General features: G+C 35.7%; 1 protein-coding gene across 3 annotated transcripts in view; it reads left to right on the top strand.

Moving 5' to 3' along the window:
* The window catches only part of med1 (mediator complex subunit 1), a 127705-nt gene that overhangs the window by 85014 nt on the left and 15591 nt on the right, over positions 1–27100 (top strand). The window contains exons 1-12 of one of the 3 annotated variants that reach the window (XM_067369640.1): positions 6004–6112; positions 8635–8767; positions 8877–8905; positions 9516–9587; positions 9691–9765; positions 13100–13263; positions 13385–13496; positions 15390–15514; positions 15770–15894; positions 18536–18737; positions 19285–19383; positions 19475–19580. In XM_067369640.1, the coding sequence (XP_067225741.1) occupies positions 8687–8767; positions 8877–8905; positions 9516–9587; positions 9691–9765; positions 13100–13263; positions 13385–13496; positions 15390–15514; positions 15770–15894; positions 18536–18737; positions 19285–19383; positions 19475–19580 (1190 nt within the window). In that variant the 5' untranslated portion in view covers positions 6004–6112; positions 8635–8686. Of the gene's footprint in view, positions 1–6003; positions 6113–8634; positions 8768–8876; positions 8906–9515; positions 9588–9690; positions 9766–13099; positions 13264–13384; positions 13497–15389; positions 15515–15769; positions 15895–18535; positions 18738–19284; positions 19384–19474; positions 19581–27100 lie in introns of those variants that run through there. The other 2 variants (XM_067369639.1, XM_067369638.1) reach the window with 2 other exon arrangements.

Below are 27100 nucleotides of genomic sequence, written 5' to 3'. Positions count from 1 at the left end.
CATGGCGGTTGGCTGTTTTGACTCATGCTAGCAATCTGTACTTCCAACATGCTACACATGCTAGTGAATAGCTACATGCTAATATTGATTAGCTAAGTGCTAAAGTAGACTAACTATCTATCTATCTAAATTACTAAGCTTAAACTTTCAAACTTCAAACTTTCAAAACTACTTCAAACTTTCTGGACCAGCTTTTTCAAGCCAACTTAAAGTTTGTCTTCAAACTTTTTTATCTAGTTATTATTCTTCTTCTTAGACTAAAATTTCTAAATGCATCTCCTCCTAGACTGTTCAAGCTACAACCACCAAACTCGGACTAGACCTTCAGACTGTTCTGACTGGGGTTGCTATATCTTTTCAGACTGATCAGACTCACGGTTTTCCTAAAACTGATCAAAACTTGGAAAAATCCCATTGACTTTCATTGACGGAATGTTCAAATGAGCCAAGACTATTCAAACTCCAACTGTAACAATTCAAATTTTGACAGTTGGAGAGGCTCATCAGACTCTATTAGCTGCCATTCTATGTACTATTTCTAATCCATTGAGACTCATTCAAACTTCCATTCTATCTAATATGTCTTTATCTATCTATCTATCTATCTATCTATCTATCTATCTCTCTTTCTAATCTATCTATCTATCAAACTAAATCTATCTATCTATTTCTCTTATCTATCTATCCCTTCTCATCTATCTATCAAGCTATCTTTCTTATCTATCACTTCTCATCTATCTATCTTCTCATCTATCTCTCTTCTCATCTATCACTTCTCATCTATCTCTCTATCTATCTATCTATCTATCTATCTATGATCAACTCTGATAGCAACCACCCAAAACAACCTAGCAACCACCCAGAACACCATGGCAACTGCATAGCAACCACACAAATCACCCTGGCATCATCCTAGCAACCAGCCTGGATACAATAGCAACCACATAGCAACACCATGGCAACCACCCCGAGTATCCTAGCAACCGCATAGCAACACCCTAGCAACCACCCCGAGTACCTTAGCAACCGCATAGCAACACCTTAGCAACCACCCGAGTACCCTAGCAACCGCATAGCAACACCCTAGCAACCACCCCGAGTACCCTAGCAACCGCATAGCAACACCTTAGCAACCACCCCGAGTACCCTAGCAACCGCATAGCAACACCATAGCAACCGCATAGCAACACCCTAGCAACCACCCAGAGTACCCTAGCAACCGCATAGCAACACCTTAGCAACCACCCGAGTACCCTAGCAACCGCATAGCAACACCCTAGCAACCACCCCGAGTACCCTAGCAACCGCATAGCAACACCTTAGCAACCACCCTAGCACCCGACTCATGCTAGCAATCTCTACTTCCAAAATGTTACACATGCTAGCACTGAATAGCTACATGCTAATATCGATTACCTAAGTGCTAAAGTAGGCTAAGAACATGCTAATAACTCTATAAAAACTCCATAGTAACCATCTGTGACAACTATCAATCTATCTATCTATCTAAACTACTAAACTTCAAACTTTCAAACTTCAAACTTTTAAAACTACTTCAAACTTTCTGGACTGGCTTTTTCAAGCCAACTTAAAGTTTGTCTTCAAACTCTTTTATCTAGTTTTTATGTTATTATTGTTTTTATCCATTCCGCATCTCCCACATATATGTGTTTTAGCAAGACGGTCTGTGTTGCAAGTTGGAGATACTTGCCAAGTTATGTGTCACTACTTTGCTTTATTAATTTATCCAGTGTAAAACCCGGACACCACCAAACAAATGTGGCTCTTTGTTAATGACTACCAAAGACACTGTAACAGTCTGTCACAGGCAATAGTTGTATTTTTCATCAAATAATTTCTTCTTATCCTTTGACTATGTTCTGGCCTGCCATCTAGTGGCGAATATTTTTTTTGGCCCGATGCCAAACTTACTTGCTGACCCCTGCTTTATGCTGTCACCAAAAAAAAAAAAAAAGTGATCCAGATGCAGCTCACATATATGTGAACTTCACCCAAAAATCATAATCCTACTTTATTTCCTTCCTGAGTTATTGCATGTCAAATAAGAAAGATATGTAAATTACAATAAAAAATCTATATTTTTTTAATATTTTATCATCAGTTTCTCAGCATGAGAATGTCCAAATGTATTAATTTCTAATCTAAATATTTTAAAAGTTTTCTATTAAACAAACCTACATTTTGACTTTCCTTGCTGTAGTTTTGGAGTTATGAGTCTTCACTTTTGTGTATGTCAGAAAAAACAACTCTAAAAAATGCCTTCAGGGGTCAAACTCCAAACACTGAGTAGTTGCAAAGACTCTGCTTTTCACATCAAGTTTCCTCCCAATGGATTATTCAGATTGTCACATATTTGCACATTATCAAAGATTGCAAGTACAAGCATTTAATGTGGTCTTTTTCTATTGGATTGGAAAAAGACTGGCCACCACAGTCGGGGACTATAAATTATTTATTTTGAATTTGGTATCATCAGTGGGGTTTGGCATATTGGTTTTATTTATTGTATTTGTTTTTTCTTTTCTTTTTTTTCTTTTTTTCCATGTGTATATGTATTACTCTGGTTATTCTACTGATTTACCAAGCATTTACACAAACGTTTGCACAAGTTTAAACTCATTCATCTGTCTTTTTGTTTTTTGACAACACACTGTCCATTTTAGCAGCATAAAGTTGGCTGGGTCATCCTTTTGATTAGGTATATAACTTATTGCCACAAAAGTAGACTTTGTTATATCATGCAAGTGATGGAACAGAGAATAAGGCTTCATTTGTCATTGCTCACATGATTTTCTGAAAAAAAAATCAACCCTCAAAACGGGGCTTCTTAGTAAATTGCAATACTTACTCGATACATGCTTTGAAGCCTTGGTCAAGTAAAGTCATCTTCATTTATATAGCGCTTTTTACAATACAGATTGTTTCAAAGCAGCTTCACAGTGATAATAGGAAAATGAATGGCAGAGATTGTTTTGGCTCTACAGCAGATCTAGGGAAAAGTAATTATTGAGCTAAAGTTTTTGATTGAATCACTTCCATTGTAAAAATCATTCATTATTAACTTAGGGGCCGCTTAAATGACACCTTTTTAACTGAAAACCGAAGACTTTTAATGCATTCTTTTAATACGTGTATAGTCTATAGGTATTGTCATAGAAATTTCCAATACCAATCTGACTTCACTGATAATTCAAACAACCTCCAGTTGTCAATATAATATAATACAATACTAAAGTACCAATACAATACTACAGTACCTTCGAGGTAATTCCCATCCCAAATATAATACAATACAATACTACAGTACCAATATAGTACAACAGTACCTTTGAGGTAATTCCTGTCCCAAATATAAAACAATATAACACTACAGTATCTCAAGGTAATTCCCTTCTCAAATACTTCTAATACATTTCCAATACTTTTGAGGTAATTGCCCTCCCGAAGTAAGGGGACGGAGTCCCATCAAGAAGCTACTATCACTACCTCAATCACACATGAGCACACAGGTCTCTAGCATCTATACACTCTCACTATACATTCTCAGAGGTCACTTGTCACAACAACAGAGTGAGTCTCAATGAATAGAAAGATACATGCACGTTTAAGTCTTACAGTTGAGGAAAATCAATATCATCTTCACTGTAATTTGTTCTGGTGATCGGTTTGTGATGATCTAAGCTAATTATATGACTGGTCTTTGACCTGAGCATCCTTAGTCTGCATCTTCTGCACATAAAATATTTCTATCACAATATGCACATTTGAATATGTATGTGTGCAGACGCTTCGTCTTTCTTTACCACGTGACATTGCCAAATTACTTGTCTGGCCTGCATAATACAGAATTATTTGTCATTATTTGTTCGCATGTGATTTCACACTCCTTTATGGGATCATCAAGCTATGACGTTGTTAGTGTTGAATAAGAGACCTCTGTATATTTAAGGACCAGCATGTTACAATACTTTGATAATTTTTACAGTGCCCCTATTATGGAATTTTGAAAATTACCTTTCATGTAGTGTTATATAGCTTTAAATGATTGAAAACATCCTGCAAAGTTTAAATCTGAAAGTGTACCATATATAAAGTTATTGTCTCTTAAAAGTAAGAGTTGACTCAATGAGTTGAGTCAATTAAACAGATCGTTTCCCAAACCATTTCATTGTGACATCACAATGAAACATTAGCATATTACACGCCCACTTATTGCACATTTCATTATTTTTTTCAACAATACCACAGCAGTACAATCTTTTGTTGCATTCCCGTCATTTTACTGATGACTGCTTCTCAAACCTCGGGGAGTTTAACGCAGGATTCACAAAACTCTTGGTCTTAAAATATGGATCAGTGCCTAGTTTATTTGGACCAGCTTGCTCCTCTGAATCTCAGTCTGTAAGTATGATTAATAATTGATGTTTATATTTTCTAGCGATCGTTTAAAATTCATAGTTTTTGGATGTGGGTCCAATATTGTCTAAAAATGTGTCTATTAATGCAGCCTTTCTGTCTTATTACTTGGAGTAATGATCAAGGATGGAGCACAACTTTTGTTTACAAAGTGTATTTATCAGCTATTCACATTTGTGCTTGGCTAATGTTGGAGTTTACAAAATAACATGGGGCCGGTTTATCTTATGCTTACAGGTTTTCAGCCTTGCTTGGCATTCTGATACAGTTCACCTACTCTAGGTGCACCTACATAAAGTATAACAGTGATGCTGCTATCACATCATATAAATAAGCAAACTAATGTGACACTTGCCATATAGAAACGTCGTACTCCAGTTGTGATTGTGAATCAGTTTCTGATTGACTACTTCAGATGTTCCATTGTCAGACTCAGGTTTGAATTGATACGGTAATTGATATCAATGCTATCTTTTTTGTCCATACGTTCTATACAATGTCTTGTGAATTGATAGCTGTCATTCCATTATGGCAATGGGCGCGCGGTGTACGCAGTAGACCAATCACAAAGGATTGGGCCATCTGACCAATCAGAACAGTGTAAGCTCACGGAAAGGAGGGGTTTAGAGCGACTGGTTCTTTGAATTGCTTCTGAGGAATCATTTACCATTCTTTGGTGAACTGAGGTGAAATTAAATGTATATTATGAGAAAACGAAACCTTGCATAAATCTGTTGTAGGAGACTCCCAAAACAATATTAGGAACTTTAAAAAAGGAATAATAGGGGCACTTTAAGCCACAGTAACGTTGCTTACTTAACACAATGTTTTTCCAAATAGCAACTAACTTTAAGAACAAGTGTTTTTCCAGTTGCAACTATAGTTTTAAGACCAGCGTGTTCCCAATAGCAATAGCTTTAAGAACTGCGTGTTTCAAACACGCAGTTCTTAAAGCTTAACAGTTCAAATGGGGTGCTAAGAAGAAAAATATGTACATCAATAACTCCAATAGAAGATTACTATACAAGAGAAGAGGATCTTGAGAAGTCTGTTGTTTTGTTCTGAAATATTCTGAGATGTGTCTAAAGTCTGCATTCTTTTGCTTCATATTTCATTGCTCTCCAATATGATGGCTGTTGACGAGATTCTTGATAATGTGCATATGTGATTGTGCAATGACTCCTCCCCCTGCAAAACCATTGTTTATAGGCACATTTACAACATTTCTTAACCCTTATTTTTTATTTTATTTTTTAAATTATTTTTTTAGGGTTTTAATGGCCTTTTTTATTGAAAGTGACAGAGTAAACAGCCGGTGCTAAGCACATTTCTGGTGGGGCTATAGCCCCTCAACCCCCGGCCTAGCGCCGCCACTGGATCAATGCAGCAAATTCATGTGTTCAAAAGGTGAAATCCATGTGGGGAACGAATCCCTTTCGCTAAATTCCTGGTTGCCCAATTCCTAGTGAGATGATGAGGATTTGCCTGTCGAATTCGCCATTTAATTAGCTTCTGAGAAATGCAATATCTGCTGATAATACTGAGGAGCTTATGTATGAATGCTGTGATAAGCATTGTATTCCTATAGGTAGATGTGAGTCACCTGGGAGTCAGCTGATGTGAGCTTGACTGATGTGACCTGCCAGAACTGACGTTACACTTGATTTACATAAAAGTTTGTACAAGTTTAAACTTACTCATCTGTCTATTGGTTTTGTAACAACACACTGTCCATTTTAGCAACATGAAGTTGGCTGGGTCATCCTTTTGGTTAGATATATAACTTATTGCCAATGTATTACTTATTATATAACTTATTGTCATAATTTATTGTCCGGCTGACCTCATTTATGCAGCATAACAATTTACATGATTTGAATTATAGAATTAGATAATGTGTTATGTGTGTGCCAGGTTAAAGAGATTGTCTATATTTAAACTGACAGTGTGTCTGCTTTCTGAACAATGCTAGGAAGACTGTTCCAAAGTTTAGGTGCTAAAAAGGAAAAGGATCTACCACCAGCAGTCAATTTTGATATTCTAGGTATTATCAACTGGCCAGAATTTTGAGATCACAATAGACATGAAGGACTATACAATGCTTTTGATCTGCCTGCATTGACATTATTGTATGCAAACAGAACTGAGCTGGATGATGACATCACTGTTTTCTCAAGTGCTGATATATAGATAAATTATTAATTTTTACAACAGAATGAATCAATACTGAATTTACTTAAGCTGGACAATGACACTGTTTTCTTAAAGAGCTGCTGTGCAGACAGAATATTTACCAGTTATCACTGTAAAGCTGCTTTGACACAATCTGCATTGTATAAAGTGCTATAAGGGTGACTTGACTTGACTATAATGTGTTAAGAGCTCGTTCAAGTACTGGGGAGCTAAATCATTTAGTGCTTTGTAAGTAATTAGCAAGATTTTAAAGAATTAGCAAGTGTTAAAAGAACCGGGCTAATATGTTCATACTTCTTGGTTCTTGTAAGAACTCTAGCTGCTGTGCTTTGGGCGAGCTGTAGTTTGTTTATTAGGCATCCAGGGTAACCACCCAGCAAAAACACAATAATCTAGCCTTGATGTCATGAACGCATGAACTAACTGTTCTGCATTTGTCATTGAGTGCATATGTCATAATTTAGATATATTTTTAAGATGGAAGAATGCGATTACGCAGATGCTAGAAACATTGCTTACATTGACCGTATTCTAGGTTATTGCATGCAGAGGTTTTTGGTCCAATAATTAGAATCTTTTTTTTTTTTTTTTTTTTTTTCTGAAGTAAGTACTAGGAAATTGCTGTCCAATTTTTTTTATATCAGCTATCCACTCAATTAATTTTATGAATTGGTAAGATTTGTCAAGGCGTGAAGAAATATAGAGCGGAGTATCATCAGCATAACAGTGAAAACTGATGCCACGCTTCCTAATGATATCTCCCAAGGGTAGCATGTACAAAGTAAACAGCAACTGTCCTAGTACTGAGCCTTGCGGTACTCCATACTGAACTTATGATCGATAGAACATCTCTTAGTTTACTCAAAATAACGACTTATTTAGTGATGGCCGATTTCAAAACGATGCTTCAGGAAGCATCAGAGCACAGATGAAAGATTTTGATGATTTAACAAGTTTAGACAATTCTTCATCTCCTATAGCAATGAATGAATGGAGTTTTTCCTCAGGGAAAAAATAATCTGTTTTTTCTGGCTGCTCTTTTAAGGGCCAGAGTATGGTTGTTGTACCACGGCTTTGGACTATTTTCTTTAATCTTAAGTCCAAAGGAGCAACTGTGTCTAAAGTGCTGGAAAAGAGAGAGTCAGTAGTTTCTGTTGCAACGTTGAGTTATTCTAAGCTATCTGGTATTCTAAGGAGATTAAACTGATCAAAAAGATTATTTATAAAGCAATCTTTAGTGGTGGAAGTAATGGTTCTACCATATTTGTAACCAGGTGTCGGCTTTGCAGCCTTGGCTAAATGAAGCATACATGAAACTAGATAATGATTTGAGATGTCATCGCTCTGCTGCAGAATTTTAACAGCATCAATATTGATTCCATGTGACAATATAAGTTCTAAAGTATGATTACGACAATGAGTGGGGCCTGACACGTGTTGCTGAACTCCGGTAGAGTTTAGAATATCTTTAATCTCAGTGCATCTTGTTCACTATCTACATGGATATTAAAATCACCAACAATAAGGACTTTATCTGCAGCCAGTACTAGAAAATCAGCAGATTCTTTGATAAAGTCTGTATGGTGCCCTGGTGGCCTGTATACAGTAAAAGCACAAATGTCAAGCGGTATTTATCACGTACACTAGATAAAGTTACATAAAGCACCACCACTTCATAAGAATTATATTTGAAACTAGACCTCTGAGTAATACTGAACATAGTGCTTTAAATTACAGCAACACCTCCACTTTTGCTATTCAGACGAGGCTCATGTTAATAATATAAACACCAAGGAATGGTAGTAGATAGATTCATAACAAAAAGCTATACAGAACTTACAGACGTAAACCAGCGAGCAGCGAGGCATGCACTTGGTGTCATAAGTAACATCACTAGCGTGTTCTGATTTATTTCTACTTGATTTTACTTGACCTACCTAACTTTACTGAAATTTACTAAAAGGTATGTTTTTGTCTTTTTGTTCTCGTGCTGTGTGCCTACAGGTTGGGATCTCACCTGAGCCCCTCGCGTACTGAGTGCTATATCACCTCAGATATGTTTTACGTTGAGGTGCATTTGGATAAAGCTGGAAAGCTTGTGGATGTCAAAGTGGCCCACCATGGTGAAAACCCTGTGGTAAGAGGAAGACTAGTAGTTATTTTGAATAGCAGTATGTCTATGTCCTGTGATCTTACTTTATTGTGATTTTTTTTTTTTTTTTTTTTTTTGTCTTATTGTAATGTAGAGTTGTCCTGAGCTGATACAGCAATTACGGTAAGCAAACTATATCGAGGGAATGTAAATTTTTCAGCAAATTGGAATATGTATATTTCGTTTACTTGCTGCGAAGTGCCTCAAACACTTGAGTGTCTGTAAATGATAGCGCCCAGTCAACCTCCCTGCACACCAAAATACATATGCTAAGACACAAACAGACCAGTGTTAACAAAGAAGTTTTGATATCGTAGCTATTTGTCATTCACTGATGATTGATACTGTAGAATGCTTTGTGTCATTTGACAGATAAAATGTTATCTGTTCTATTGCATTTCCTTACTTTACTAACATCCCCCACACAGTAAAGAATGCTAATTGACTTTCAGATCTGAGAAAGCTTTGTCACTGAATAAATATTTTGCTTGGAAACAGCCCAAGCTGTTGTTATTTTAAAAGTTTCCAGAAAGAATGTGCAACTGTAATGAGACCAACAAAATGGGACCTACATCCTACTTTATGCTACTTACCCTCATAAAGTCATCTATGAGCCATCAGATTCAAGAATTCAACAAGTTATTTTATACAAGTTACAACAACTGCAAAGTGACCGTACAAGAATACAAAGCATTAAATGTATTTACCAGAAAATGGACCTTTATTTTTACAGAGACAAAAATTTTGATGAGTTTTCCAAACACCTGAAGGGTCTGGTTAACCTGTATAAGCTCCCTGGAGACAAGTGTGTTTTCTTCTTTTTTTAGTTTTATTTATTATATCATTAAACACTTACAGTTCCTGTTACTATTTGCATTTTAATCCTTTTTTCTCATTTTATTCCACAGCAAATTAAAGACAAAGATGTATTTGGCTCTTCAGTCCCTGGAGTTAGACCTCACCAAGATGATGCATATGTTCAGGCATATTGATTTTTTTTTTTTATTTGTCAAGAAAAATGTTTCCTCATATCATACACAGGGGTAGGCAAGTTCGGTCCTAGAGAGCCGCTGTCCTGCATAGTTTAGCTCCAACCTTAATTAAACACACCTGAACAAGCTAATCAAGCTCTAATTACTAATGATTACTAATTACTAATGCTGCGTCCCAATTCGCCTACTTATACTACACCCTAAAAGTATGTACTCTTTCTGTGAACAAAAAGTACTTACTTTTGAGTGTGTAGCAAAAGAGTAACACGTCATACAATCACGTCTTTTCTATCTGTCGCATCCTATCACCGTAAACTGGCCTGTCAATCATCTTACATCCTCCACATTTCATTTAGTTAATTTCCTACCGTATCGGAGAGAAATGCAGCACGTTGATATGCAGTTGCGGGTCTTTCATGTGGAGAACTCTCCTCATATTAATGCATAATGATGCATTTAAAAGTTAATGGCCATTTGGATCTCTAAAAGTTCACATTGGTATTTGCAGAAGAAAAATAACACGGATAACATTAAATATATATTTTCTATCAGGTTAAACTGATTATTAGTCACTCAAACCTCTCAGCGTCGATTGCACGTGTCCGCCATGTTTTGTAGTTTTTTTTAACACTTTTTACTCGTGTTTGTAGTTCTGAACTGAATCCTCATCCAATGCACAATGGGTTGTGGGCAATAGTAGCCTTAGTAGTGTGCACGGATCCACAATTCGAAAATCTACCGGAAATAGTAGACCATCCGGGGACTTTTGGTATATTTTTTTTTATTTTAATACTATATTGTGGTATTATTATATTTTTCTTTAAAGTAACTTGCAGTACCATTCAAATACAATGGTACATGAATATGGTAATTATTATTCCTTTTTCTACAGAAATTGTGCTGATGGGTGCTAGAGACAGTGGTCTGTTGCAAACTGTTTTCAGAACAAGCCCACATTTTTTACTAGTGACTTGAGAAATGTAAAAAGACATAGCAATGATAGAGCATGTAGAAACCTTGCCCACAGATAAGCTTACAGTTGTTTTTTTTAACCATCAAATGCTATTATAAATAACATTCATATAGTGGCAAGAAGATATTTGTGAAGAAGTTTGTGAACCCTTTGAAAATATCTGGATTTCTGCATTGATTACTCAAAATGTGGTCTGATCTTAAAGGGGTCATGAAATGGATTTTTTTATTTTATGTTTCATGAGGTGCACTTATAATGTTAATATGATTTTTACATCAAATAATTGTCATCATTTAAAAATAAATGGTTATTTTCCACCCTGATTTTAGCCCTTTGATTTGAACGCTCTGTTTGAAGGGGCCTATCTGCTATGAGACTTCAGTGTAAACACCCACTGCTGTGATTGGCTGACATCTTTGCAATTGAAATAAGTATTACATGTGGAATCCTTTCGAATACTTTTACCACATTTTTACTATTACAGCTGTAGAGATCAACGAATCGTGAAAATGGTTAATAATTGCATTATGTTTATATCTATTCCATCACATGGAAGGTTCCATTGATTAACATTGAGCAGATGACAGTCTGTTGATCACTTAAATGCAGTGATCTTGTCATTGCAACGCAATTTCTGCACTCTCGTGAAATGCTTTCACCAAAACTAGCAATGCAGACACAATTTAAATGCAGTAAAAGATTAATGAAATGCTTTCACCAAAACTAACAATGCAAACACAATTTAAATGCAGTAAAAAACACTGAAGTGACTAGGACGTTCGATTAAAAATAAACTGAATCCATTGTTCTCTGACATCGGGATCCTGTGGCAGCCTGTGCAAAGATGATGTTTTTCCAAAGCCAATCTTGTTATTATCACAATCTTATCATAAACAGCTAGGCCTACTTTAGATCCACTCGCTGATCAGCGACTGAACTTCAGTGGGCAGGGACAATGATGCAATGATGTAAAAGTAGGCGTTGTTGTCTTGTCCCTGTGACATCACATGCCACCTCTGTTCCAAACAAACCTTTTTTTAAAAGATTGATTATTTAAATGCTTTTTTATTGATGAGCATGTAAATAATGGAACTTGCAGGATATTATAATGTTACAAAGACCTCTTATATGCCTAAAAGACCAAAGAATTTTGATTTCTCATGTCATGTCCCCTTTAATTTCAATCACAATTATAGACAATCTAACTAAACTAATAATACAAACAACTGTACATTTCACATTTTTAAGAACATTAAGTGATCATGCAAAAAGTATTGGAGGAATTAATTGAACCTTTGAATTTAGTAATTTGCTTAATTTCCTTTAGCAGCAAGACCTCCACCAAATGTTGTCTGCAACTGCTTGTAAGACTTTTGACCAATTTGAACCATCACTCCACACAAATATGTTTGTTTGGCTAAAGGTCAGGACTCAGAAAAAAATATATTTTCTTTTTCAGCCATTATTTGTTAATTTACTTGTGTACTTTGGGCCATTGTCTTAAACCACAGAGCCTCTCTAAAACACAATGTTGTGTACTTCTGTGCTGACATTCTTGTGTAAAATCTCTTGATACAGTTTTGAATTCATAAAACAGCAAAGAAGCTCTAAACCATGATGCTTCTTTCACCATACTTCACAGTGGTCAGTGGTCTCCTAGGGAGAGTAGAAAAATTCCAGAATTGCTGATAGGTTATCTTACTGTGGATTCTTGAACACCTAAGTCTTTAGCAATGATTCTGTTGCTTTTTCCATATTTGTGCATCTCTATTATAAGTTTTTAAAGTCCTATGAAAAATATTGGGATCATGGCATGGTTTACACTGACCAATCTTTCTTAAAGGAACAAATTTGTCAGTAACCAGGCTTTGTGTACCTGCATTTATAAGGCAAGGTATCTGTACAACTCAGTTTAATCTCATCTTTCTAATTTAAGTTGTAACAGAGTGGTTCAGTTTTTTTTTGTTTGTTTTTTCCCTGGCATTGATCACATCCAAAATAACCAGATCTGTTATTCAGCGTTTTTTTTATGCCATTATGACCTGCTTTTGATCAGGTCCGAATAAAATTAATTGAAATTCTAGCAGTCAGTTTCACGAAAACTACTGTAATATGTAATATATAATTATTATATTATATTTGTATATTACATTTGTATATAATATATTATATATATTATATATTTTTATATATGTATAAAAATATATATGTATTTTTTTACATATACACACATATATATATATATATATATATATATATATATATATATATATATATATATATATATATATATATATATATATTGTATGTGTGTGTGTGTATTAATAATTACTCAAGCAATTTATATTATAGGATAGCCACTAAGGCAAATGCTGTGGAGACCATACTTCGCGGTAGTGTGGGTCTGTTGACGGCAAGGAGCGGCGGTCATCTTGTATCTCTACAGTGTTATGTTTCTCCAGATGATATCTTTGAAGAGGAAACTGGAGCCCAACTGAACTTCACTGATGTCAATAGTGAGAAAATTGTCTTATAATCAGATCAACAAGCATAGTTTGAATATTCATTTAAATAACAATCTAGTGTTTATATACTTCAAAGTCATTGATTACTATCTTCTCTTCTTGTATTCTGCAGTTCCCCGTACTTTAGGTGTGAGTGTGTCAGTGACTGTTGAGGGCACCACATCGGTTTACAAGCTTCCCATTGCTCCGCTTATCACAGGATCCCATCCAGTCGACAACAAAGGGTCAGATAATTGGGGAATTAAAGGAATAGTTCAACCAACAATGACAATTCTGGTGTAACTCTACCATGGTGTAATCTGGTGTAATCTCTTCCATGCAGGGTTCCCATGCTTCTTGAAAGTACTTGAAATTGAGCTACATAAAAATTGGTTAATCAAGGTTCCAACGAATTTTGCTTAATTATGCAGTGTTTATAATCAGAGGCAGTGTTAATTGTTTACAGAGGTAACCGGGGAAACTAATATATTTCTACTGTTCCATAAGCACCATCTACTGTCAGAGATTGAAAGTGCATTTTCATTCAGTGTGTTTTCTGTCGTTTTTGTTTGGACCAATGCAAAGATTTACCCATACTAAGCTTACATGCAGTGTTGTAAATGTCAACTGGTAGACTGATGTTGTTTATATTGTGGTTTTTAAAGTCATTTTATGGTTTAGGATGTTACCATTAACACTAATCTCCCCAATATGGTATTAATTTTATTTGTGCAGGTCTTAAAAAGGTCTTTAAAAGCCTTAAATTTGATTTTTAAAACCCTGCAGATACCCTAAACAGGTGATTAACAAATCAATTTAAATATTTAGATTTTTTTTTTTTTTTTACTACCTAACAATTACCTTAATGTAATTTACTTGCAAAAATCATGTATATAATATTCTCTCTATACTATAGTTTTAATCAAGTAATGATTCATAAAGAAGGAAAACTAAAACCAGTGTGAAAATGAAAGCAGGAATAAGAAAGCTGCAAATTGCATATCTCGTTCAAACCCGCTTGTTCTCTCATTCACTCTACCAGCCCTCTCTCCTCATTGGATTTAAAAAAAGCCATATGCCCGTTAAATTTGATTTTAGTTGTCAGTATATGCTTTAAAGAGATAGTTCACCCAAAAATGAAAATTTGACGTTTATCTGCTTACCCCCAGCGCATCCAAGATGTAGGTGACTTTGTTTCTTCAGTAGAACACAAATGATGATTTTTAACTGCAATCGCTGCCGTCTGTCAGTCTTATAATAGGAGTGAATGGGAACTCGAAGAGTCGAAAACACTTCCATAGACAATTCCAAATTAAACCCTGTGGCTCGTGACAACACATTGATGTCCTAAGACACGAAACGATCGGTTTGTGCGAGAAACTGAACAGTATATCATTTTTTTACCTTTAATACACCACTATGTCTATGATATACTGTTCGGTTTCTCGCACAAACCAATCATTTCGTGTCTTAGGACATCAATGTGTCGTCACGAGCTGCAGGGTTTAATTTGGATTTGTCTATGGAAGTGTTTTCAACTCTTATAATAAGAGTGAATGGGAACTCGAACAATAAGACTGACAGACACCAGCGGTTGCAGTTAAAAATCATCATTTGTGTTCTTCTGAAGAAACAAAGTCACCTACATCTTGGATGCATTGGGGGTAAGCAGATAAACATAAAATTTTCATTTTTGGGTGAACTATGCCTTTAACATTACTGCATAATGATAGACAGAGGTACAGTTTGATTTTGTCCAGATTGGCAGTAACAAACCCATCAACCCCTCGTCTTTATTGTGCTTGATATAAAATAAATATTGAAATCTGATGTTCATGAAAGAGTGGGAACCCTGTCCACAGAACACAGGCAGGAGATTTGCAGAATTGTGCTGCATACTTGACCATGGGCTGTTTATATCATAAAAGTAGCCTTAGTGTTCTGATAACTGTCATATATTTAAATGTTTCTCAAACAAAGCTATCATATGACATAAGTTATTTAAAACAGAATTTTACTTTGGTAAAATCTATTGATTTAAAATAATGATTTATTCATTCTTTTCAGATTTTTGGTGTCATGTCAAATAGTTATTTAATTAATGTTTTTTTGTTGTTGTTGTTTTTTGTTTTTTCTAGGACTCCATCATTTTCTTCTGTAACAAACTCAAACTGTGTAGATTTACCAGCGTGTTTCTTCTTGAAGATGAATTGCTTGATGCCATTCTCTGTATCATATATTAAAAAAATGGGCAGTTCTACAGGTATAAAATCTTGTCTGAAACCTTAGCTGTATAATTGATCAAATATTTGTTGTTTTGAAACAATACATGGATGACCGCTATTGACTTCTACATTAATGTAGTTATTATTGATTATGCTTCTATTAAATGGTCTATCACATGGTATATCACAAATTTGGATTAAAATAAGAGTTAATAATATGAGCATTGCTCATGTGTTTCTGTGAGACTGCATGAACAGATCTACTTCACTTTTTTTTTTTTTAATCTTTTTAGGTATCCCTGTTTTTGAGACAGCGCCCACCTTGTCCCCACTATATGATCTCATCATTAAAAGCCAACTGCATGAGGATGGAGGGGCCACTTCTCCTGCTTTGGCCCAAACAATGCGTTTTTATGCAGTGAGTAATCGACGCCACTAGGGTTTTTGTTTGTAAAGTTATTGTTTGTTCATTCATATTAGGTTACTTTATATTTAGCAGTGTCTATATTTACACAATATATCTAGACCTGTGGCCATATGTATAAAGCTACTCGGAGTAAAATTTTAGTTAAAGTGTGTCAAAATTCTAATGATGTCATTTTACTCTTATTCCTAGACTTAAGAATAAGTGTGATTCATAAATGTCAAGACTAGGTCTCAGCTCCTAAATTAGAGTGCTGGAGAGGTATCATAACCTAGTTAGGAGTAACAAAATGGCAGCAGAGAGGAGGAGACTATTTAATGAATATTTCATGAATTTAATATATGAAACTACGAATACATATGTGACTAAATATAAACAAAGAATACATACATACAGAAATGAAAGTAAAGTCAGGAATGGAGAGAAAACAAAAGAATGGCAAAACTTACAGATAGTACCTTGAGAGCCAGCAAAGAATAAAAAAAAATAACCTTGTTAGGTCAGGTAAACTTAGCACATCTAAAATAGATTGGTACTTGCATGAGTTTGAGTGCTGAGTTTCAGATAGAGACATGTAGAGATTCAGTGCGCCTGTGGCTGAAGTTCATTGGCTTCTTCCGTGTCTCCGCGGGAAGTTTGAACTGAGGTAACCTGAAAGTAAGTTTTGCCGAAGGATGGTTGTCTGAGAGGAGAGGAGCATGTGATGTGAGCGCAGTCACCGATAGACGTCCGGGAGAGATGTGCGTGAGATGGCAAGAGACAATACAGAGAGACAAAGGAACAGGCGTGTTGTTATCTTTTAACAACAAACTAGCCAAAACGCCTCTGTGGATATGCCAGCCAATGGCGAGGGTGCATTTTTAGCAGGAGAATGTATTCTTTGTCTCCGTTTAGAACCTAATTTGTGTAATTTATGATGGTTTCAGAATTGGTAATTTACCAAAAAGACTTTAAAAATAGAAAAATGCATTTTTAACTTCTAAGTTGAATTATGAGAGTTTTTCTCTGTGTGTGTGTGTGCGTGTGTGTGCGTGTGTGCGCGTGCAAGAGAGATGTGTATTGCAGTTTTGGCTAGTGTCTGAGGGCCACATGGCCATTAGCCCACCAATGGGTGATTTAGGTGCCCTTTGAAATTCTTTTGGAGGATCATGGTGTGCTGTCTTGCTTCACCAAAGCTTGATATTGAGGTAGTTTGGCGCAGATGAACTGGAGCCATCATGTGATTTGCATGATGAGTTCAGAAGGTTAAAAGCATTCTAAAAATTCTAAAGTTGGTTGGCTAATCTAATACTGTCCAGACACTACAAATACATTGGAGTTATATGATGACACATAGTTGGGTTTTTTTTTTTTTGTAACTGACCTAGTAAGAAATTTAATAACATTGCCTATTCCACAAATCAATGCAAAATGAAAGTAATAATTACTTTTTTTCAATTTTAGTAAAATATTTTTGTAAAAAAAAAAAAAAAAAGGTTAATAATGAGGGAAGAACAAAACGCTAAACTTGGTTATAGTATTTATATGACAAAATTATTTGGCAAAAAAAAAAAAGGCGAACTAGAGCTACAGATTTTATTTAACAAAACTATGCATAGAAAAACAAAAAACTGACAGGAAAAAGCATACATTGACTGCAACATAATTAGTTATTAATATTCCTTTGGTTCTCTCTTGTTTTTGTATGCGTTCATAATTTCTTTGTATGACAGTCTTGACAGAAATTATGTCGGCATAATTTTGCCGTTTCATTGCGTTATCACAATTACACATTACAAAATGTTTAACAAATTTTTATTAATATTCGGATAAAGGGTAAAAATGTAAATTTTCCTAGAGCGGTCATGCTGTATGGCAGTTCATTTACTTTCCAACTAATCTTCAAACCATGTGGCAAAAGCATGTCACTTTTATGAGGATTTCAAGCTTCCCTGGAGTTGTTGGAGCCACTGATGGAACTCATGTTCACATAATTTCTACAACTGTAAATGAGGATACATATATAATTAGAAATGGATTCCACAGCATCAATACTTCTGTGATAATTTTGCACAATGCAAAGCAATCTAAAAAAAACCAATTAAAATGAATTTTTAAAATGAGTTTCATTGTCTTATTTAAATGATTTTATTATAATTACATGAAATGATTGGTGTCACACTGCCATGGCAGGCACTTAAGTCAAAGCTTAAGTCTATTCTTAAGAGAAGTTTTAGAGAAGTTTTGGCTCTCTTGGTGAAATATCCACCGTGTATCCACACGCACAGCACACGTGGAAATGCCAGTGGGAGTAAACAGTTCTTGCACGCAGAACGAACAGGTACGAAAGGGTGAGGGGAGATTTTCCACTAGTTAATCGATTGCGGATGGTTTCATTATCTCGGGCTGATACAAAAATATAAGAGGATAAAAATAATAAAAAGCAAAAATGTGTCTCCAAATATACATGGGCAGCCATTAATATACCTGGGCGGCCTGCCCAAGTAAAGTCTATGCGTCGGAAGCACTGATTTGTGTTGTTTTTTGAAGCCATATGACATTACAATATCATCTTGCCATCACTGGGGAGAAAAAGTATATCATTAAAAAGATTTCCATTTGATTTTCTGAGTGGTTTGCCTTTCTGTCCCATTAGTCTTTACCAGGACAGCAACATTGTTATTTCCTAAATGGTGATGCTCCAGTGCAGGATGGGAGGTGTCTTCAAGGAGCTTTGGTTTCCAAGATTCCCTTCAGACATCCTGCTCAGGTGCCTGCCCTCCTCGACATTATAAGACATCAGGCTGCTTACAACACGCTTATTGGCAGCTGCGTCAAAAAGACCCACATTAAGGAAGGTGGGTGTGTTGTCTTTCATATTAATTGTGGGAGTAGGAGTTGGTAGATTACTACAAATGTTGTCTATTAAGGTGGACCGAGTAATATATAATTCATTTAAATAGTGTCTACTCACATGAGATGAAGACAGTTTGAAAATAAAGACATAGTAGTTTTATTCTACATGAGTACATGGCGGCAGACATATTAAGATCACATGACAAGCTGACTACTCACTTTATATATCTTCTTAAAGAATGACTAAAGTTAGTAATGTATTTTTTAACAGGTCAGATAACATGTATTTCTATTTTTCAATCTACATGTAAAGGTGATGTAATATAATGAATACATTTTTTATTATCACTTCATGTGCATTATGAACATCAAGTGAATGTTGTATATTAGGAAATGCATGTCCTAGTCAAACTTTGTAATTTTAATTTGCTTTGGTGAGAGAGTGAAACCTTTGCTAAAATGAGATCTGAAGTCAACTATTATATTACTAAGTTAATCATATATTCTGCTCATAGATGCAGAGTTTTGCACATAATTTCATGTTTTTAGCAGATTCCCCTGGGCTGCTGCAGTTTGAAGTGTGTCCACTAACAGACTCAAGCTTTAGTGTGTCCTTTCAACACCCTGTTAATGAATCACTTGTATGTGGTAAGAAAAAGGTTTACCTCTCACACTTTACATTTAAGTTATCATAGTTTTGCCTCTTCTGATTTCTGACTCAGTCTGTTTTTGCTCTCAGTGGTGATGGAGGTGATTGATTCGATGCAGGTAGCCTGTAAACTCTATAAGGGTTTATCTGATGCTTTGATCTGCACTGATGACTTCATTACCAAAGTAGTCCAGAGGTAGGTGTAACGGATGGCATTGAACCTATACTTACCTTGAAGACTTTTTGCATTTGTGCTCCTCATACATATCTTTTATAATTCTTTATAATTTTGGTCTATACCTATTAGAGATGGAAGACATTTTTCTTGTTTTGAAGTCAAGTGAAGCCTAGTCTTGGAGCCTAGACCATCAGGGTCTGCCGATTTTACCATTCTTTAGCTTAGATATAACTTCCACCATTCTTGCTCCCTTAAAAAAGTCAACATATTCTCACTCCCAATGCATCTGATACCACCACATGTCCAACAGTCTGCATATCACTATACAGAGTGCAAATATGACCTTTAGTGTCTTTATTGCAGTTTGGCCGTTAAGCCCAATGCATACAATGTGAAACCTTTAATGTCAATAGACTGATGTGAAGGGCATTGGTATTTTATCGTCTAAAATTTATATGCTGTAGGGCAGGAGTCGGCAATTAAGTTTGGCATTGGGCCAAAAAAATATTTCACCACTACATGGCGGGCCAGAACATGGTCAAAGTATAATTTAAGAAATTAATTGAAAAATGCATCTAGAATTGCCTGTGAAAGACTGTTACAGTGTCATTTGTAACTGGTATTGAGCTGGTACTCTGTGTTAAACCCTGTAGTAGGACAGCCATTAACAAAAGCCACATTTGTGTGGTGGTGTCCGATTTTTACACTGGGTAAATTAATAAAGTAAAGTAACAAGTAACTTGGCAAGTATCTTCATTCACCAACTTGCAACACAGACCGCCTTGCTAAAACAAACATGTGGGATATGCGGAATGGATAAAAATAACTTGAATAAGCCCATTAATGGCATGTTTGAGTCATGTTCTTAATTAATATGTTTTATTTCCTCTTTCCATATTGTGAATAATAAATGTGTAACATTTTAATTTGCTTGTCAGGCTACACAATGGAGCCTAACTTATTGTAATAATTATTTTATGTAGCCTACTTTTACACTCAGAATTGTCCCTTGGCATCCTCATGTACTAAACTGCATTTTTTTTTTTTTTATTGTTTGCATGCTGGAGGTATGCTACTCCATCGTGTGCAGAGTGAGATGTTAAAGGGTTAGTTCACCCAAAAATAAATTCTTTCATTTATTACTTACTCTCATGCCGTTCCACACCCGTAAGACCTTTGTTCATCTTCAGAACACAAATTAAGATATTTTTGTTAAAATCCGATGGCTCAGTGAGGCCTCCATAGAAAGCAATGTCATTTCCTCTCTCAAGATCCATAAAGGTACTAAAAACATATTTAAATCGGTTCATGTGAGCACAGTGGTTCAATATTAATATTAAAAAGCGACGAGAATATTTTTGGAGCACCAAAAATAACAAAATAACAACTTATTTAGTGATGGCCGAATGCAAAACACTGCTTCTTGAAGCATCGGAGCACAAATGAATCAGTGTGTCGAATCATGATTCGGATCGCATTTCAAACTGACAACGGCTGAAATCACGTGACTTTGGTGCTCCGAACAGCAGATTCGACACACTGATTCACTGTGCTCTGATGCTTCCTGAAGCATTGTTTTGAAATCGGTCATCACTAAATAAGTCGTTATTTTGTTATTTTTGGCGCTCCAAAAATATTCTCATCGCTTTATAATATTAATATTGAACCACTGTACTCACATGAACCGATTTAAATATGTTTTTATTACTTTTATGTATCTTGAGAGAGGAAGTGACATTGCTTCCTATGGAGGCCTTACGGAGCCATCGGATTTCAAGTAAAATATCTTAATTTGTGTTCCGAAGATGAACACAGGTCTTAAGGGTGTGAAACGGCATGAGGGTAAGTAATAAATGACAGAATTTTCATTTTTGGGTGAACTAACCCTTTAACATTTAAGCTCTGGTGAGAGACAATGGCACTATCAAAGAGTCTAAAGAGGAAAGTTGTCAGAGAAAAAAGGGCATAAAAAGAAGAATGGAAAGACAACAATGCGTTCATCCTACCTGGTTTTGTGAATGCAAAGCCGGTGTCTTATCTGCAACGAAGTTGTCGCTGTTTTCAAAGACTATAACACCGACACCGGATGTGAGTTGTGCGACGAGACGTTACAAGATAAATGAACCCATTATAATGATATTGTCTACACTGGATGCAGCGCGACCAGGTGTCATCATCAATTCTTGCTCAGTTCAACGCAGCAAAATAATAGTCCTTTGCTGCGATGGATTTAACACGTTTATTGCAACTATATAATCACTTTTAAATTTACATTTAATATTAATCTCCATTTCTTGATCTCTATCTCTCAAGCAGCCAGACTCACAAATGACTTGAGACACAAATCGAGGCAGAGCCTGTAGAGACTTTCTTCTGTGTGTCCATAAAAACACGTGTTTGACTCAGAAATAACAATTTACTTAGCACCTGCACTCACAACTACCTAATAGCCAATACCTTTGGCACACTGCCTGTTTTATTATTGCTGACCACCTATCAAAAACTGTGTGGCAACGCTGCACGACTCACATGACAGCACAGAGATATGGTGAAGCCCAGACCAGTATAAATTTAAGTCATCATACACAGATGTCCTAACTTTTGTTTTAGATAATACGCTGAGATTATTCAATTAATATTAAGTATTGGCCGGCTAACTGATGGCATACAGAATGGTTATTTTCTATGCCAAATAAACTTCCAAAGCTAATAAAGTCACAGAACCGTTGTGCAAATGACTCGCAGTAGGCACACAGAGTTGTGTCATTCCTGAATGAATGAGTCTTTGAAGAACCCATTAATATAGACTATGATTCAGTGACCAGTGAATACAGACAGCCACTTGATTTTATTCCTGAATGAATCAGCGTTTTGAACGAATCGACAAATGAATAAATGACTCCTTTAACACAATGACTTACCTAGTGGCGATATTACTTTCATAATCCAAGTATCATTTCATTTTGTCATTTCATATTTCTGAATAAAAATGTTGTTTAAAATACTAATCTCATTAAATTATACAGTTGTTATTAATGTGTATATGTATTTACTGTAAGTAGCAATATCTGAAAGCATCATGCATTTGGTTGATACTGATTTAATTGGTAACAGCTTAGTGTCATATTATTCTAATTTATTTGACTACATTCAAGAAGTTAACATTATAAATAGCATACATATTTAATAAGATTAGGAAAGAAAATATATCTAAAGGTTAAAAAAAAAAAATTGTTAATTTTATTAACTGATCCAAATATTTATAATTAATTATAACTAGTTATGATTAATTATATTTATTTTAGGTTAATTTACTACAGGCATTAGCACTATAATTTGTGTAAGAAAAAAATTCCATTTATGAAATGAAATCGACTATTATGATGTGAAGGTTGCTTGATATTGTGTAAATGTAAATAGCATAGTCTCACACAACATCATTGTCTTTTTATTTGAGAGTAAACACTACCACCTAACAAGAATTTGATAATGAACAATTTTCCTTCCCATTTTCAAGGTAACCTAGAACACTACAGAAGCAGTAGAATAAGGAAATATCAAACACATCCAAGTGGCTTAACTCTGTAACAAGTTTCTAAACACTCAAACAGAATAACATAATTTTAGACAAATGTTATATACACTAATTAGAGCTCATTCTTTACATGGCTGGGAGGGTAAAAAAAAAAAAACAGTAGCATCCTCACTGAAGACATCACCATTAGTATCACTTATTTTTATTTTTTACAATTTTTATCCTTTTCATCTTGTCATCCATACATTTTTTTTTTTTTTTTTTTTTACATTTTTGCTTTTGGGCACCTGACAAGTTCATCTTTCCTGTTCATGTTCTTTTTCATACACACTGTTTTGAAGTGACAGCAGAGAAGTCATTTTTTTTAATTTGCATTTTAATTTTATTTTACTACTCTTTTAAAATTTAAAATGTGATTATTTATATTAGATTTAAAAAATTAAATCATCTAAATATAGCTGCGAGCAGCGATGGCGGGCCCAAGCCTGGTGGCACCGCCACCCCGGTGGCTTCAGGGCAACTGTGCACAGTGGGCAATAGGCATTTAAAATGGTTAAACATCAAAGGACCATGTCAAATTCACTCCACATTTACTGCACTGCAAGGTGTTGCTATAGAGCCCCTCCTCCCTGCCCATTTTCAAAGGATTATATGTGCCAAGTTTTAACATTATTCTGAAGCAAATCAGGTCAAATAAGGAAATCTCAATGTATGCTGAAAGTGACACATTTTCTGCTTCCAGTTGGTGGCGCTATGACTTTGAATCACAATAGTCACATCCATGTGATCAGCCTTGTACAACGAAGACTAAGCCGAAGTTTCATCAAAATCAATTAATGAATGCAGAAGTTATAACACTTTGTTTCCCTTTTCTTGCCATAAATTCGTTGCCTCGCCACGGCCAAACCATTTGAGATATCCAAAATCCGTTTGCAATTAAACAACTTCAATGTATTAGCACCAAGTTAACAAAGTTTGGTGTAAATTGTATAAACCCTGTAGGAGTAGTAGTATAAAATTCATAGCTTGTTTTTTCAAAAAATTAACATTCAAACTAAAATGGCTGACTTCTTGTTGGTCGGAGCTAATAAGTGTAAATTAGAAAATTGTCCGGCTTGATGAGAACAATATGTATACCGAATTTATGGCGAGAAAAGGGAAACAGGAAGTGTGTTATAACTTCTGCATACATTGATTGATGTTTATGAAACTTCAGGTGTGTGTTTGTTATAGGAGTCTGATCACATGGATGTGACTATTGTGAGTCAAAGTTATAGCGCCACCAACTGGCAGCAAGAAGTGTGTCACTTTCAAAATGCATTGAGTTCACTCTGTTATGTTTACCTGATTTGCTTCAAACTTCATCAGTGTAATGTCAATACACAGCAGATGTAGACCTGTGACAGGATTCTTGATATTTTAAATATTGTTGCCATGGCAACACATCAAACTGTAATAATATTCTTGAGTGTTTTTGAGGCTCTTAACATGCTTCAAATTGCATGAAACTTGATACACACATCAATATTGTCAACCAGTAGACATGGACAAAGCCATATAAATGGGCGTGGTGGAGGGGCTCAGTAGCGCCACCTTTTGACAAAAGTGGGGGGGTTAGTTTTTCCTACAGTCACCAAACTCTGTACACATATTGTTCTCATCAAGCCGGACAATTTTCTAATTTACATTCATTAGCTCCAACCAACAGGAAGTCAGCTATTTTGGTTTGAATGTTAATTTTTTTTAAAAACAGGCTTTGAATTTAATACTACTGCTCCAACAGGGTTTATACAATTTACACCAAACATTTTTTACTTGGTGCTAATACATTGAAATTGTTTAATTGCAAACAGATTTTGGATATCTCAAATGGTTTGGCCCTGGCGAGGCAACGAATTAATATCAAGAAAAGGGAAACAAAGTGTTATAACTTCTGCATACATTAATTGATTTTGATGAATCTTCGGCTGTGTCTTCGTTCTACAAGGCTGATCACATAGATGTGACTATTGTGAGTCAAAGTTATAGCGCCACCAACTGGCAGCAGGAAATGTGTAACTTTCAGCATGCTTTGAGATCACCATCTTATGTTTACCCTATTTGCTTCAAACTTCATTTAAATAATGTCAAAAAATGTCAGATGTTGACCTTTGAAAAGAATTGTGATATCTCAAACACAGTTGCCTTGGCAACGCATCAAACTTTTATATTGGTTTTGAATGCTTTTGAGACTCTTAGCATGCTTCAAATTGTTTGAAACTCCACACACACATCAGGATTGTTAGCACGTAGACATGGGCAAAGCCTTAGAAACGGGCAGGGAGGAGGGGCTCTATAGCGCTACCTTGTAGTGCAGTAAATGTGGAGTGAATTTGACAGTCCTTTTATGCTTAACTGTTTTAAATGCCCATTGTCTGCCATGCACAGTTGCCCTGAAGCCACAGGGGTGGCGGTGCCACCGGGCTTTGGCCCGTCATCGCTGATCGCAGCTATATTTATTTATTTTGTTTTCTTTAGGATTATTATTAGGGCCAAAGCCCTGTAAGGGGCTGAAGGCCCTTTTGTTTTCTTTAGGATTATTAGGGCCAAAGCCCAAGGGGCTGAAGGCCCTTTTGTTTTCTTTAGGATTATTATTATTAGGGCCAAAGCCCAAGGGGCTGAAGGCCCTATTGTTTTCTTTAGGATTATTATTATTAGGGCCAAAGCCCTGTAAGGGGCTGAAGGCCCTTTTGTTTTCTTTAGTATTATTATTATTATTATTATTTATTTATTTATTTTTTTTCCGACTATTTGGGCATTTTTGGGGCCCTTACCATGCTCAAACTCTTGAAAATTTGCACACACATTGGAATCCGCGGCCAACAGGGCCGGGCAGAAGCTGGTATCCGGGCGTGGAAGGGGGGCTCGACAGCGCCCCCTTGAATGGGGTCCGAAAACATGGTCTATATATCAAACACGCTTGCACATACAAGTATAAAACTCAATACACATATAGACCTCATCGGGCCAAACAACTTTCGTACTCTAGGTTAAATGCCACGCCAACAGGAAGTCAGCTATTAAGGGTTGTTTGAAAAACGCATGCTCTGGAATTTGATATACTCCTCCTAGACGATTAATCCGATCGCCACCAAACTCAGTCAGCATGAAGACAAGACATTGATTGATTAAAAATTGCCAGCGGATTTTTGATATCTCGAACGGTTTGGCCATGGCGAGGCAACGAATTTATGGTGAGAAAAAGGAAACAGGAAATGTGTTATAACGTCTGCATACATATATTGATCTTTATGAAACTTTTTATGTTGGTTAAAGTGTGTTGGTTGTAGTAGTCTGATCACATGGGTGTGACTATTGTGATTCAAAGTTATAGCGCCACCAACTGGCAGCAGGAAGTTGTAATGTACCTTAGGTCATTTATTAGCTCAATTTAATTGTTACAGGGAATAAGAATTGAATCAACTGTAAATGATTCACTGTAAATGATTCAGAATTAATATTTAACACTTCATCAATTATTCGTCCAGCGAAAATTGAGGTTAGAGTATTTTACCAATTCTGGATAAAATATTATTCTGCGGCCAACAGTAACAATATTTTATTATGATTATTGTTGTTATTGTAATTATTATATTATAAGCAAGAGGTAACTTGATCTTTTACGTTTAAGGCAGTAATTTGACACACAACACAAGAAACTCGTATATGTGAAAATCAAAACAAGATTTATTGACTACTTCTAATGATTACAGGAAACTAAGGCTAAACCCACACACACACACACACACACATACATACATGCACACACATTTGCGGAGTTGATGAGTTATGAAAAGTCCCAAGTTCAGTGCTAACTTAACTCATAACCTGAGGAAAATCACAAAAGCAGAGCTTTGGCTTGATTCTTTAGGTTTAAAAGAGTTTCACCAGTTTCCAGCGAGAGAGAGAAGTTTGCTTGTACCTGCGTTTGCTCTCACAGCTGGGGTAATTGGGTTGTTCCGTG

This window comes from Chanodichthys erythropterus, chromosome 19 (genome assembly GCF_024489055.1).
Source record: "Chanodichthys erythropterus isolate Z2021 chromosome 19, ASM2448905v1, whole genome shotgun sequence".
Lineage (NCBI taxonomy): Eukaryota > Metazoa > Chordata > Actinopteri > Cypriniformes > Xenocyprididae > Chanodichthys > Chanodichthys erythropterus.
Note: the sequence above shows the minus strand (reverse complement) of the source record. Positions and strands in the feature narration are given on the sequence as shown.